The following is a 16,580-nucleotide window of genomic DNA, read 5'->3' as shown; positions in this document are numbered from 1 at the left end:
CATTGCTCAGGCCTTTGAGTATAGGAGTTGGGACATCCAGTTGAGATTGTACAGGATGTTGGTGAGGCTTCTTCTAGAGTACTGTGCACAGTTCTGGTCGCTCTGTTGTAGGGAGGTTATTATTTAACTGGAGAGGGTTCAGAAACAAGTCAGCAGGATGTTACCAGGACTGGAGAATTTGAGTTATAAAAATATAGACTGGGACTTTTTTCTCAAGTGGAGGAGGTTGAGGGGTGACGTTATAGAAGTTATTAAATCATGAGGGGCATAGACAAGGGGAATAGCAACGGTCTTCTGCCTGAAAGGTGGGGGAGTTCAAAACAATGGGACATATTTTTAAGGTGAGCAGAGAAAGATTTAAAAAGGATGTGAGGGGCAACTTTTTTTTAAAAAACACAGTGTGGTTTGCATGTGGAATGAATTGCCGGAGAATAAATTAGATTCCCTATGTGTGGAAAAGACCATTTGGCCCAACAAGTCCACACCGACTCTCTGAAGAGTAACCCACCCAGACCCATCTCCCTCTGACTAATGCACCTAACATTATAGGCAATCTATGGCCAATCCACCTGAACTGCACATCTTTGGATTGTGGGAGGAAACCCACAGACATGGGGAGAATATGACTCTATGTGGAGTTTGCACAGAGATGTACAGCATGGAAAGAGACCCTTCGGTTCAACCAGATATCCCAACCCAATCTAGTCCCACCTGCCAGCACGCATATCCCTCCAAACCCTTCCTATTCATATACCCATCCAAATGACTCTTAAATGTTGCAATTGTACCAACCTCCACCACTTGCTCTGGCAGCTCATTCCATACCCATACCACCCTCTGTGTGAAAGCGTTGCTCCTTAGGTCGCTTTTATATCTTTCCCCTCTCACCCCAACCTCAGGGAAAAGACTTTGCATATTTACCCTATTCATGCCCCTCATAATTTTGTAAACCTCTATAAGGTCACCCCTCAGCCTCCGAAGCTCCAGAGAACACAGCCCCAATCTGTTCAGCCTCTCCCTATAGCTCAAATCCTCCAACCCTGGCAACATCCTTGTAAATCTTTTCTCAACCCTTTCACATTTCACAACATCTTTCCGATAGGAAGGAGACCAGAATTGCATGCAATATTCCAACAGTGGCCTAACCAATGTCCTGTACAGCTGCAACATGACCTCCAAACTCCTGTACTCAATACTCTGACCAATAAAGGAAAGCATACCAACGCCTTCCTCACTATCCTATCTACCTGCGACTCCACTTTCAAGGAGCTATGAACCTGCACTCCAAGGTCTCTTTGTTTAGCAACACTCCCTAGGACCTTACCATTAAGTGTATAAGTCCTGCTCAGATTTGCTTTCCCAAAATGCAGCACCTCGCATTATCTGAATTAAACTCCACCTGCCACTTCTCAGCCCATTGGTCCATCTGGTCAAGATCCTGTTGTAATCTGATCCTGCTGTCCACTACACCACCAATTTTGGTGTCATCTGCAAACTTACTATCTGTACCTCTTATGCTCACATCCAAATCATTTATGTAAATGACAAAAAGTAGAAGACCCAGTATCGATCCTTGTGGCACTCCACTGGTCACAGGCATAGACACCAGAGGCTGGAATCGAACCCGTGTCCCTGGCACTATGAGGCTGCAGTGCTAACCACTGAGCCAGAGGATGTAGGTACAGATACAACATTTAAAAGACATTTGAATAAGTTCATGAATAGGAAAGGTTGGAGAGGTGAAACCAAAGAAGATGCTGGAAAATCTCAGCAGGTCTGGCAGCATCTGTAAGGAGAGAAAAGAGCTGACGTTTCGAGTCTAACTGACCCTTTGTCAAAGCTTTGAATCTCAGAACTGCTGAGATTTGCCAGCATTTTCTTTTTTGGTTTCAGACTCCAGCATCCGCAGTAATTTGCTTTTATTATTTTATAAGGTTGGAGAGGTATTGGCCAAATGCAGATGATGGGACTAGTTTAGTTTGGGAACATGGTTGGGGTGTGGGTCTGTTTCCATGCCATATAACTCAAGCTGTACAAACTCACCAAGATTCTTTAGACAACCCCTCTCAAACCCACAACCACTGCCAGCTGGAAGGATAAGGGCAGACAACACTTGAGAACATCAACAACTCCGAACCACTCATCATCCCCATTGAGAAATGTATCGCTGTTCCATCACAGTCACTTTGGTCAAAATCCTGGAACGCCCTGTCTAACATAAAAACACATGAACTACGCACAAGATTAGGCCATTCAGCCCCTTGAGCCTGCTCCATAATTCAATATGATCAAGACAGATCTAATTGTAATTCAAATCTACCTTCCAATATGCATATTCAATAACGTTTCAACTAATTGCTGGTTCCATCAAGAGTTCCAAAGACTCACGAACCAGAATCTGGGATTGACATTCAAAACAATGATCCCTAGTTCTACATTCTCCCATATCCTTTTCCCATCTACCCTGTCAAGACCATTCAGAAATATATATATTTGAATTAAGTCACTTCTTACTCTCCAACAGATATAAACCTAACCTGTCCTCATTACACTACAAGTCCATTTTATGAATTCATTCTCTTAACTGCCTCCAAAGCATTTGTTTCCTTCCTTAAATATGATGACTAATACAGCACTCAGTCCTCCAGATGCAGTCCCACTAATGCCTTAAATAACTGAAGCATATCCTCCATACTTTTGTATTCAATTCCCCTTGCAATAAATGATAACATTCTATTAGCTTTCAAAATTACTTTATATTAGCCTTCAGTGATCTACGCCTAAAGACACATGGATCCCTCGAGATCTCAGAAGTATATAATCTACTTACATTACATGGACTGCAGCAGTTCAAAAAAAAACTCACCATTACAGAGTCAAAGGCAACTAGAGACAGGCCATAAATGCTGGCCAGCCAATGACAGCCACATCGCATGAGTAAACAAAAAAGAATTCTTGCCTTTTACATAATGTTGTTTTATCCTTCCTGCCAAAATAGACAATTTGAATCTTCCCCCAGTTGCCACATCTTTGCCCCCACTCATTTAATCAATCTATCTTCTCGTACTCACTTCACAACCTAATTTCTTTCCAATCTTTGTGTCATCAGCAAACTTAGCAACAATAGTTTCCATTTTGTCACCCAGATCATTGACATGAATTGTAAACAGTTGCAGTCACAGCACAAATCCCTCTCGCAGACCAGTCAATATACCCTGACAACCTGAAAAAGATCCCTCCATGCCTATTCTCTGCTTCATGCTAGCCAGCTAAAAGTTTTATCCATCTCAATGCGTTACTCCCGAGATGGTAAAATTATATTTTTAATAATAACCTTTGATGAGAAACCTTATCAAATGCCTTCTGGAAATTATGTACAGTACTTCCGCCAGTTCCCCTTTATCCACAGTGCATATTACTTTCCAAAAGCACACCAACAGAGAGCTTTTCACAAAAATTACGTTGCTTCTGATTACCTTAACTTATCCATGTGCCCTGCTTTAACTCTTTATTAATAACCCCTTTATTAATAACCTCTTCCATTTTCCTTATGAGAGGTATTAAGGTAACTTTTTCTAAAATTAATTCATTGTGAGTGTATTGCAGGTTAGGCCAACATTTATTGCCAATCCCTAAATACCCTGAGGGCAGTTAAGACATATACAGCATGGAAACAAACCCTTCGGTCCAACACGTCCATGCCAGCCAGATATCCTAACTTAATCTAGTCCCATTTGCCAGCACCTGGCCCATGCCCCTCTAAACCCTTCCTATTCATATACCCATCCAGATGCCTTTTAAATGCTGTAATTATACCAGCCTCCACCACTTCCTCAGCAACGCATTCCATACATGCATCACCTTCTGTGTGAAAACGTTGTCCCTTAGGCCCGTTTTATATCTTTCCCGTCTCACCCTAAACCTATGCCCTCTCGTTCTGGACTCCCCAACCACAGGGAAAAGGCCTTGTCTATTTATCCTATCCATGCCCCTCATGATTTTATAAACTTATATAAGGTCACCCCTCAGCCTCCAACACACCAGGGAAAACAGCCTTAGCATGTTCAGCCTCTCCCTATTGCTCAAATCCTCCAAACCTGGCAACATCCTTGTGAATCTTTTCTGAACTTTTTCAAGTTTCACAACATCCTTCCGATAGGAAGGAGACCAGAATTGCACGCAATATTCCAACAGTGGTCTAACCAGTGTCCTGTGCAGCTGCAACATGACCTCCCAACTCCTGTACTCAATGCTGTGACCATAAAGGAAAACATACCAAATGCCTTCTTCACTAACCTATGTACCTGTGATTCTACTTTCAAGGAGCTATGAACCTGCACTCCAAGGTGTCTTTGTTCAGCATCACTCCTTAGGACCTTACGAATAAGTGTATAAGTCCTGCTCTGACTTGCTTTCCCAAACTGCATCACCTCGCATTTATCTAAATTAAACTCCATCTGCCTCTCCTCAGCCCATTGACCCACGTGATCAAGATCCCGTTATAATCTGAGGTAGCCTTCTTCGCTGTCCACTAACTCTCCAATTTTGGTGTCACCTGCAAATTTACTAACTACGCCTTCCTTCATCACATCCATATCATTTATATAAATGACGAAAAGCAGTGGACAAAGCACTGATCCTTGTGGCACACCACTGATCACAGGCCTCCAGTCTGAAAAGCAACCCTCTACCACCACCCTCTGTCTTCTACCTTTGAGCTAGTTCTGTATCCAAATGGCTAGTTCTCCCTGTATTCCATGATAATGTCAACCATTAGTCTCTGATTTTCTGCTTTCTGGCTTCCTTTTGATTAAAAGAGTTACTTTCACCAAATTCCAATCTAACAGGATCTTAGACACATAAAGGGAGTTTTGGGAACTTAAACCCAATGCATCAACTATTTTACTAACCAATTTGCTACTAAGATCCTAGGATGAAGTTCAACATGGCCTGGACACTTGTCAGTCCACAGATCTAAAACTTTACTCAGTGATTGCACAGTGGATATACCTATAACAGGCTGCATGCAAAAGGTTTAAAGGTGACAGTTCACCACTAAATTCTCACAGGTAATTCTGGATGGACAATAAATACTGACCCAGCCACCAAAAATCTCCTAAACAAATACACAATATTGTCTTTTGCTGTTCACAAATCAGCTGCCACTTTTCCTATACTTCAACAATTTTCAAAAACACTTCAAATACATAAAACAAAGCTCTTAGGCCACCCTGAAGTTGATAATGCTAAGAGGCTTTCACCAAACAATCTAAGAAATTTAAACTGCAAACCTGAATCAATAAGTTAAGAGAGTTGTTGCAACTCACCTCAGGCTTGGATTCTAGTTCATCTGACAACATAGATTCAATCTCAGATTTCTGTGAAAAGAAGCAGCACACATTGTTGTTTTAGAGATTTAACAATAAAACAACCCAGCACCGGCTACGTATCATAGGCAGCTGATGAGCTTAATCCATGTTCTATGCCAGGTTAGTTGATCTCAGCAGTTGGTGGCTCAGATGCACTTTAACCTCAGTATCATGAGTTAGGGGAAAGGGGGAGGAAGTAGAAGGGAGGTGGAAAAGAAACAAATGAAGAATCCCACTCTTGCTCCCTACCTGGTTGCCCCTGCTATAAGTCTGGGATGAGTGGGAAGATGAGACTGAGATGCTCCTATCTCAAAAGGCAGGAGAAAAATCACCATCAAGGCATACATATGCATAATGACCTCTTGAGAAAGTTAGTGCAGAAGTTAACTGCACACCATTAAGGGGCAGTGTCAGTTCTGTAATGGCTCAGCGGTACACAACTTTCTGCTCAATTTAAGTAAAAACCCAAAGAACTGCAGATGCTGAAAATCAGAGACAATCTGACAAAGGGTCACTTGACCCGAAATGTTAACTCTGATTTCTCTCCACAGATGCTGCCAGACTTGCTGAGCTTTTCCAGCAATTTCTATTTTTGTCTCTGCTCATTTTGCCCAGTATCGCTGAAATGTGCAGCAACAACCTTGGCCAACTATCTTTCTCTTGAGCTCCCCTGGATGCTGCTGGATATTCTCACAGGATTGTAGAACAAATTAGGAGTAGCAGCCCCACTGGAGACTGCTCGGCCATTAAGTAAGATCACAGCTGACCTGATTACCCCAGGTTCCTACCTATCCCAATAAACTTTCATCCATTTCTTTATAACAAAAGCACCCATTACCACTGTCTTAAAAAGATTTAAGAACTCTGAAATTCTGTGGAAAGGTGGTGGAAACAATGGAGAAGGTGGTCATTTGACGCATCATGCCTACACTGGTTCTAGTACTTAGTGCCAATCTTCTGCCTTTTCCCCCCTGTATCTCTGGGTACCATTTCTATCCAAATAATCATGCCAGACCCTCTTGAATGCCTCAATTGAACCTGGCTCCACCACATTTCCAGGCAGTGCATTCCATACCCTAACGGTTTTTTTCTCACATTATCCTTGCATTGTTTGCACGTCAACTTAAATCCAAGCCCTTTCTTTTACAAGAGTACAGTTTCCCCCTATGTATTCTGACCAGTAGCTCATGATTTTGAACACCTCAATCAGATTTTGTCTCAGCCTTCTTCTCTCCAGGGACAACAGTCCCAATTTCTTCAATCTATCCTCATCACTGAAGTTCCTCATTCCTGGAACCATTCTATAAATCGCCTCTGCACTCTCGCCAATACATTCACATCTTTCCTGCAGTGTGGCGCCCCTAACTGTGCACAATATTCCACACCGGGTCTAACAAGTGTCATTTACAAGTTCTACAATCACTTGCTTACTCTTGTATTCTATGCCCCTTTTGAGAAAGAGTCACAATACTCAAAAGAAAATATTTGCCTCACCTTGATTTTAAATGGCCAATGCCTGATTTTTAAATGGTAACACCTAAAGCTGAGTTCTCACAGAAGCAGAAACATCTTTTGCACAGGCATGCTGATAAGACCCTTCAGGATTTTATTTGTTTTCATCAATTCATCTCGTACCCGTCTAACCTCAAGGATGCAAGGTTCTGGATTAGATTGGTGTTGGAAAAGCACAGCAGTTTAGGCAGCACCCGAGGAGCAAGAAAACTGCTGTGCTTTTCTAGCACCACTCTAATCCAGAATCTGGTTTCCAGCATCTGCAGTCATTGTTTTAAGCTCAAGGATGCAAGCCTAGCTTGTCCAACCTCTCCTCCGAAGGCAATCTATCCATGACAGTATCAGTAAGAGTGACCACCGCACAGTCCTTGTGGAGGCAAAGTCCAGCCTTCACATTGAGAATACCCTCCATCATGTGCTGTGGCACTATCATTGTGCTAAATGGGACAGACTTCAAACAGATCTCAAGAGTGGGCATCCATGATACCAACAGCAGAATTGTATTCTAGCACAATCTGTAACCTCATGGCTCAGCATATCCGCCATTAAACCACTAACATCAAGCAAGGTTCAATGAAAAGTGCAGGAAGGCATGCCAGGAGTAGCACCAGGCAGACCTGAAGATGAGGTCAACCTATTGAAGCTACCAAACAGGACTACTTGCATATCAAACAGCACAAGCAGCAAGTGATAGACAAAGCTAGGTAATCCCACAACCAACAAATCAAAGCTAAGCTCTACAGACTTGCCACATTCAGTTGTAAATAGCGGTGGACAATTAAATAACTCACTGGAGGAGGCGGCTCCACAAATATCCAAATCCTCAATGATGGAAGAGTCCAGCATTTCAGGGCAAAAGATAAGACTCAGCATTTGCAGCGATCTTCAGCCAGAAGTACCGAGATAATCCATCTCGGCCTCCATCAATGGTCCCTAGCATTACAGATATCAGTCTTCAGCCAATTTAATTCATTCCGCATGACATCAAGAAACAGTCTGAGACACTGGATATTGCAAAGGCCCTGGCAACATTCCATCATTAATAATGAAGACTTGTGGTCAAGAACTTGCCGCTCCCCTGGCCAAGCTCTTCCAGTACAATGACAACACTCTCATCTACCCGACAGTATTGAAAATCAAAGAAGGGCTTATGCCCGAAACGTCGATTCTCCTGTTCCTTGGATGCTGCCTGACCTGCTGCGCTTTTCCAGCAACACATTTTCAGCTCTGATCTCCAACATCTGCAGCCCTCACTTTCTCCTCCAGTATGCCCTGTACACAAAAAAAAAGGGCAAATCCAACCTAGCTAATTACCGCCCCATCAGTCCACTCTTCATTATCAGTAAAGTGATGGAATATGTCAACAACAGTGGTAACAAATAGCATCTGCTCAGCAATAGCCTGCTCAGTGACGCCCAGTTTGGGTTCTGCCAGAGTCACTCAGCTCTGACCTCATTACAGCCTTGGTTCAATTGCGTGAGGGGAGAGTGACAGCTCTTGACACCATGGACACATTTGATTGAGTGTAACATCAAGAAGCCCTAATAAAGCTGGAATCAATGGGTATCACAGCAGAAAATATCCACTGGTTGAAGTCATACTTGGCACATTGAAAGATGGTTTTAATTGTTCGAGGTTAGTCAGCTCAGCACCAGGACATCTCTGCAGGAGTTCCTCAGGATAGTGTCCTAGGCCCAACCATCTTCAACTGCTTCATCAGTAACCTTCCCTCCATCATAAGGTCAGAAGTGGGGTTTTCGCTGAGGATTACACAATGTTCAGCACCATTCACAACACATCAGATACTGACACAGTCCATATTCAAATGCAACAAGATCTGTACAACATCCAGGGTTGGTTTGACAGTGGCAAGTAACATTTGACCACACATGCCAGACATTCTAACCACCAGCCCTTGAATTCAATCATATTACCATCACAGAATACCTCATTACCAACATCTTGGGGGTGACCATTGACCAGAAACTCTAGTGGACTCACCACAAACAGAATGGTTACAAGAACAGGTCAGAAGCTAGGAATACTGCTGCAGGTATCTCACCTAACTCCCAAAGCTTGTCCACCATCTAAAAGGCACAATCAGGAGTGTGATGGAATATGCCCCACTTGCCTGGGTGGGTGCAGCTCCAACAACACTCAAGACGCTTGACACCATCCAGGACAAAGTAGCCTACTTGACTGGCACCACAGCCAGACGCATCCATTTGGGGGGCACGTTGGCTCACTGGTTAGCACGACGGCCTCACAGCATGAGGGACCTGGGTTCATTCCACCCCAGATGACTGTCTATGTGGAGCTTGCACATTCACCCCGTGTCTGTGTGGGGTTCGTTTCCTTCCACAGTCCAAAGATGTGGTTAAGTGGATTATCCATAGGATATGCAGGGCTATGGAGATAGGGTTGGTGGGGGGTGGTCTGGGTGGAATGGTCTTCAGAGGATCAGTGTCAACTCGATGGGCTGAATGGCCTGTTTCCACACTGGAGGGATTCTATGATTCCCTCCACTACCAATAATTAGTAGCTGCAATGAGTACGAGCTATAAGAAAAACTTCAAAGATCACCAAAATCCTTAGCACATTCCAAAACTCTCAATCACTTCCATCTAGAAGGACAAGGCCAGCAGATACATGGGAACACCACCACCTGAAAGATCCTCTCCAAGCCACTCACTACCCAGACTGGGAAATATATCTCCATTCCTTCTCCGTCCTTGACTTCCTTCCCCGAGAGCATTATGGGTCTACCTATATCACATGGCCTGCAGTGGATCAAGAAGGCAGCTCACCATCACCTTCTCGAGGGCAAGTGGAGACCGGCAATATGTGCTGGCCCAGCCAGCAACAGCCATGCCACACAAGTGAATAAATAAAAAATAAACCTTCTCTGAACTACTTCCAACACATTTACATTGCTCCTTAAATAAGGTGAGCAACGCTCTATATAGTACTCAACAACTGCACACAGAGTCCAATGAGACCATCAAGCCTGTGCAATCCTCTAAAAAATCTGAATAATTAGTCTCACTCCCTGCTGCTTCGGCACGGTACTGCAATGTTTTCCTTTCAAAGTATTCACCCCATAATATCAGAGTAATGCAGGGTCCACTGTATGTTATCTAAAATCACATCCTTTTGGATTTGGACACAATTTTTTCAAAGGCAACCCTTACCTCAATTATATAGGAAGGTGATTTCTTCGGTGAGGCTACTTTGCACTGACACACTTTACTGATCTTCAAGTGCCCTCACTGAAACAGAAAATTAGAAATCGTTAAATAAATAAAACTTAATCAAATTGGAGTTTTAGTATGCTTCTCAAGACATGTAATGTTAGCATTAGCACTTGACTCACAGATCAGGGATGGCACAGTCCCTGTATACTACCCTAAATAACACAACTTAGCCCCACTCTCAGAAAAAAAGTCCACTCTGCTTCGTTGCCTCAGCATTTTCACTCAAACTAGCTGACCCAAAACAGTAGTATCGGCCATGATTCTATTGGTATCAATGACTTAGAAGATTATGGAGTGGGGCTTGAATCCACAGCCTTGACTGCACAAGCCAGGCTGACATGCCCAAAGCAATATTAAGGGAACACTGCTGTGCACTCTTTCAGATGAGAGATTAAACCAGGGCAGTCTCTCCTCACAAGTGGATACAAAAGATCCCATGGCATTAGCAGAGAAGAGTAGGCGAGTGTTTTGGCCAATATTTACACATCAACAACACCGAAACAGTTGATCTGGTCATTATACAAGCCTGTTTGAGTGATTTTGCATTTGCAAATTGACTGCTGCATTTCCTACATCACAACACTGACTGCACTTCAAAAGTAATTAATTGGCTACAAAACTTTTTAAAAGATGAAATGAGGACATTTGTGCAAATACCCACCTCTCGTCCATTTTTAAGAAAAACACCGTCATCACAATAATTTGAAAAGTCCCCAGTTCATTTTCTAATCAGTTTACTGACCTCAAAAAGAGCAAACAAGTGGAGTACAAGAGTATATTAGCATATTGTGAGCTGGTTAATGTTTGGAAGGGGTGGGCCAGCAAGGGCAGTAGATGAGCCATGTGCCACAGTTCTGATCAACGTTCAGCAATCTGTATGCAAATACAAATGAAATACTCCCCACCCACATTTTCCAGGTAGACGAGGTTCCTCTGTATGTGGATACTGATGAGGATAGGATTGGGGCTCTATTAAGATGCCTTCAACATCCTCAAGATCAAGCAGTGAGATGACACTATGTCAACAGGACACATTGAAGTAATGGTGAATTGTGGATTCAAACCCCCCTCCATAGTCTTGACTGTGCAGTCCAGGCTGACATGCTCAATGCAATATGGAGGGAGCACTGAGGGAGATATTGAAGGAGACACCAAAGATCAAAATGAACTGAGGAATAATGGTCCCACCCAAGTGAATGAATGAGAACAAGACTGAAATGACTTCGAATAAATGGACGCTCTGAAACTTACACTTTCTGAATTGATTTTTTTGACATCTTCAAATAAGAACACGGCACCAAAGATGTGAGGACTTATCTGACCTGACAAATAAGAATTCATCACACAAAAGAAAAGGCCACATGGACAAACTGGTCTTTTCCTGTTCAACATTTTCATCCTGATGTTCTAGAGAGAGAGATATATATATACACACACACACACCAACATAGCAATTTCAGAAATTTAAATTAACTAATAAATCTGGAATAAAAATCTAAGCTTAATAATAGTGATCATAAAACATCAGATTGTCATAAAAACCAATTTAGTTCACTCGCTCTTCAGGGAGGGAGGTCTGCCATCCTCACCCTGTTTGGCCTGTAGCTTCAAACCCACATTGTAGTTGACTTTTAACTGCCCTCTGAAATGTTATTAAAAAGTCAAAGATAAACAAAATTGGACAGACCATCCAGCAACAAATAGGCACCAGAAAAACTTTCACTGTGGCTAGGTCAAAATCCTGGGATTGCCTCCCCAACAACATTGTGGGTGCACCTAAATCTTGCAGCTCACCACCACTTTAGGCCATTAGGGTGGACATTAAATATTGTATTTGTCAGAGATTCTATACCTCATGAATGAGAGGCTCTTGTAGGATCCCTACCTCTGAGACAGAAGACCAGTTTCAAGTCCCACCTTCTCCAAAGGAGTATCATTAAATCCCTGAACAGATTGATCATTTTAAAAAACCTTACAAAGGATTATTGAGACACTATGGTAATGGGCCATGGGCCTAGGTTCAAGTCCCAACTGTGTCAGACATGTGTCACAACATATCTGAACAGGTTGACCAAATATAGCAAACTGTGATTGATTTTTTTTAAAAATGTACTCCCCTTTTATAGAATTTAAAATTGCAACAGGAAGCCATCTGATCCACTGTGTCAGTGCTGGCACCTCAAGGATCTCAACTAATCTGTTCTGAAGTCCCTCACAGATCTGCTTCCCTCCTCTGACTTTGGGAGCATATACCAGATCCTAACAACTCATTCCTCCCACAGAAATCAAATTCTCCTTTCCGCTTCCCTCACACCAATTCTTTTAATAATTATTTTAAACCACCTATGGTCCCACCTGACATGGGGGCAGTTTTTATCCCCCTTAATGTACCAAAATCTCTGGCCACCTGTACTAAATACTAAGCAAGGAAGGCTCAGGCCCTATGGCCTGAAATACCTGGTACATCTTCTCTCTGCCATTAACCCCAGTTTACTTCCCACATGCAGGAGATTAACGAAGGAGGTTCGACACTACTCTGGGGGAGAAAGAAATGTAGTTACAGTAGTCGAGGCAAAATAAATCGAGATCTCAAAAAGAAGGAATACCTTTTGAAACATGGTTTCTAAATATTAAACAAAACAATACATATACAAAATAACAATTGTTCCCTCTCATTAAGCTGAATTGAAAGCTAAAAGAGGAAGGACAGGACAGACTTACAGATTATCAGCAGAACCGCTGAGTGAATGGGTGGGGGTCCTGAAGCAGGGTCTTATCCCGTCCTCCCGTTGCCCCTTGGATACACGCAATCCCCAGCAGCCTGCCCCCGCTAGCACTAACGGAGCGGATGTGTCTGCACTGCGCCTGCGCCCCCCTGCCTCCGCAACACATTTGCTACATTCGGGATTCCACCTCCCGGGCTACGGGCAGCCGGACAATACAAAACACACGCTACCAGAGCCCTGTCGAAACGCGCTTCACCCCCTTCTCCCTCCCCTCCACCTCTTGCACTGTTTTGTGATCTGGAATTAAACGCACTGCTCTCCCGGCAAGGAGACTGGATTTTGGGTAACAGTTGGAATTAGGTTAACTGCTCATCCCAAACATAAATGAGGGAAGGGGGATGGTAGGCAAAGATGGTTAGGGTAAATTAAGGAGAGCTTTCTCAAAGGGCTGAAATGGGTCCCTGGCCTCCTGTTTTGATTTTGAATGATTACATTTTACTCACAACATATAAACTATCATTTTCTTGAACTTTTTTTTTGTTCATTGAATGATTTAATGTTGACAGAAGTGTTGAGTTCAGCATCCCGTTTATTAAGAGAAGATATATCAACCAGATTTCTTATTTCTGACTCATTCATTCCTGATCCCTAGCAAAAGTAGAGTCACCATATCCCTACAGGGCCAACAGATTGCTCTCTCATTGAAGAGACAGAGAGAGAGAAAGAGAGACGACTGGTGGCGAGTTTAACCTGAGGGTCACCACATCTCAGACAAGTGGTGAGGTGTGAGAGCAGGTCCTTTATGATAACCTCAGCTAGTGCAAGAAGTGATTCCTAGTGGAAGTAACATAGCTGTGAGACCAGGCTCAGCTCAGGCTAGTCTCACCAGTCAAATAGAGGATTCACATGAGTTGTATGGCTTCACACAAATAGCCAGCAGCTCAAGCTAGGTATGTGGAAAGTCATCATTATCAGGGGAATCCGAACTCAACAAGGAGTAGAAGCAGTGGCAGAGGGCATGACAAAAGTGTCAAACCTCTGAGAAGGAATTCTGAAATTCTTACAACAACAACTTTGATTTAGATGGCCACCCATAATTTAATAAAGCCTCTCGAGTTGTTTCACAGATGCATTGTTGAATAAAACCTGTCATCAAGTCACATGAGAGATATTAGGGCACATAACCCAAAGCTTGTCCAGTACTGAGACAACACTTTATTTAGCACTTTTTGGATTAGATGTTAAACCGAGACCCTATCTGCCCTCATCGGTGGACTTATAAGATATCATGACACTATTTGAAGAAGAATACGGGAGGTCTGCATGTTATGAGTGATATTCATCCCTCAATAACCTATTAGTTAGTTATCACATTATTGTTTGTGGGTGCTTGCTATGCACAAATATCAAAAATAATATAGCAATTGTTATATTACTGGGCTACTCCAGAGAACTGGATGAACGATCCAAAGACATGAATTTAAATCTCATTACAGCAGCAATGATTGGAATGACCATCACACATTTCTCGGAGTGATGAAGTACTGTCTTCAGATTGAGTACAGATTGACTTGTGTTGTCTCGAACTGCCACCCTGCTAAATGGCAGAGATTTTAAAAAGATCATGTCAGCAGCAGCGGAACTGTCTTCAGCCACAATCTGTAGTCTTAATGCCCATCAGATCCCTTAATCTGGTAAGGTAATTTACCTTGGGAATGCAGGAGTGCACGGCAGGAGCAGTATAGAGTGTTCTCAAAATGAAATACTAATCTGAAGAAGGTACAGTACAGAATTAACTGCATAGTAAACAATGGAATCAAAATTTGGTGGACAGAGCTATGTGGTTTCTCCAAGCATTGGACCATATCTAAATTCTGCTATCTACAACATCGGGTCATAAGTAATGATACAGTAATAATTTAAACATCTAATGGGAAGATGAGATTTAATGAATATTTCCACTCTCATTGATGATGGAGCCCGGTATTGAATAGAAAAGAGAAGGCTGAAGCCTCGGCAACTAGTTTCTGCCACAAGTGCTGAGTGAATAATTCAGCTCAGCCTCCACCCAACATGCCCATCATCAGAAATTCAAGCCTTCAGCCAATTTGGTTCTCTCCACATGATATCAAGGAACAGCCAAAGGCACTTGATACAGTAAAGTCAATGGACCCAGATAATATCCTAGCTTGATGCTGAAGTCTATTTATCCAGAGTTAGCTGTGCCCCCAACCTAGTTGTTCCAGGACAGTTCCAACATTGGCATCTACTCAACCAAGTAGAAAGTTGCCCATGTACATGCTTTCTGCAAAAGGCACAACCAATTATAAATGGCTCATCAGTGTCTTCTTAGTCATTCGCACAGTTATAGACTGTGTAATTGGCTTACTCTCTCACAAACTGCCCATGAATGGTCAATTTGTGTTCTTCCATGAGCCCTCTTCTTATTACAGCTGAGGGCCAAACCTGTACGAGAGAGATAATCTCCAGAGTTGAAGTGAGAATGACTGCCCTTGTCATTAAGGAAGCATTTAACAAAATGTGGCACCAAAAAGCCCAAGCAAAAGTCAGGTAGATGGGAATCAGGGGGAAAAGGAGAAAGTGAGGTCTGCAGATGCTGGAGATCAAAGTTGAAACTTTATTGCTGGAACAGCACAGCAGGTCAGGCAGCATCCAGGGAACAGGAGATTCGACGTTTCGGGCACAGGCCCTTCTTCAGGAATTCCTGAAGAAGGGCCTGTGCCCGAAACGTCGAATCTCCTGTTCCCTGGATGCTGCCTGACCTGCTGTGCTGTTCCAGCAATAAAGTTTCAAATCAGGGGGAAAACCAATACAAAAAGAAGACCTTGAGGTTTTTGGAGGCCAATCAGCCCATCCCCAAGACACAATTGCAGGAGTTCCTCAGGGCATTGTCTCAGGCTCAACTTCTTAACCTGCCACACCCAATGACTTTTTGGCTATCAGCTGGTTAGAAATAGAGATGTTTTCAGTGTTCAATTCCATTTGCAATTCTTCAGATACTGAAGCAGCCAGTGCCCACATGCAACATGAACTAGACAGGCTTTATTCCAGCTTTGGATAATAAGTGGTAATAATTTATACAGCACCAAAGTGTCAGATAATGACCATCTCTGACAAGCAAAAGTCTAAATATCTCTCTTAAAATTCAATTGTATTAACAAAATAGCAACATTCTAGAGATCATTATTATCAGAAGCTTAACTGAATGGTGGTGGTGGTAGGGGAGGGTTGTTTTTTAGACTGAAGGCCAGTGACCAGCAGTGTGCCACAATAATTTGTGCTGGGTCCACTGCTTTTTTTTTTATTTATATAAATGATTTGGATGTGAACATAGGAGGTATGGTTAGTAAGTTTACAGATGACACTAAAATTGGAGGTGTAGCAGACAGCAAAGAAGGTTACCTCAGATTACAATGGGATCTTGATCAGATGGCCCAATAGGCTGAGGAGAAGCAAATGGGGTTTAATGTAGATAAATGTGACGTGATGCATTTTGGAAAGGCAAATCAGGACTTATACACTTAATGGTAAGGTCTTGGGGAGTATTGCTGAACAAAGAGACCTAGGAGTGCAGATTCATAGTTCCTTGAAAGTGGAGATGCAGGTAGATAGGATAATGAAGAAGGTGTTTGATATGCTTTCCTTTATTGCTCAGTGCATTGAGTATAGGAGTTGGGAGGTCATTTTACAACTGGACA

General features: G+C 42.7%; 1 protein-coding gene across 2 annotated transcripts in view; it reads right to left on the bottom strand.

Moving 5' to 3' along the window:
- LOC122553381 (zinc finger protein 410-like) overlaps positions 1–12,982 on the bottom strand; it is a 42,901-nt gene extending 29,919 nt beyond the window's left edge. For both annotated transcript variants that reach the window (XM_043697069.2, XM_043697070.2), the window contains exons 1-3: positions 12,857–12,982; positions 10,073–10,150; positions 5,328–5,378 (exon numbers count right to left, since the gene is read on the bottom strand). In XM_043697069.2, the coding sequence (XP_043553004.1) occupies positions 5,328–5,360 (33 nt within the window). In that variant the 5' untranslated portion in view covers positions 5,361–5,378; positions 10,073–10,150; positions 12,857–12,982. The remainder of the gene's footprint in view (positions 1–5,327; positions 5,379–10,072; positions 10,151–12,856) is intronic.
- Between the last annotated feature and the right edge of the window lie 3,598 nt (positions 12,983–16,580).

The sequence above is a fragment of the Chiloscyllium plagiosum genome, unplaced genomic scaffold (genome assembly GCF_037043375.1).
Source record: "Chiloscyllium plagiosum isolate Xiang-an unplaced genomic scaffold, Cpla_swu_hap1 HiC_scaffold_8, whole genome shotgun sequence".
Lineage (NCBI taxonomy): Eukaryota > Metazoa > Chordata > Chondrichthyes > Orectolobiformes > Hemiscylliidae > Chiloscyllium > Chiloscyllium plagiosum.
The sequence above is the reverse complement of the archived record's forward strand: the minus strand, read 5'-3'. Positions and strand labels throughout refer to the sequence as shown.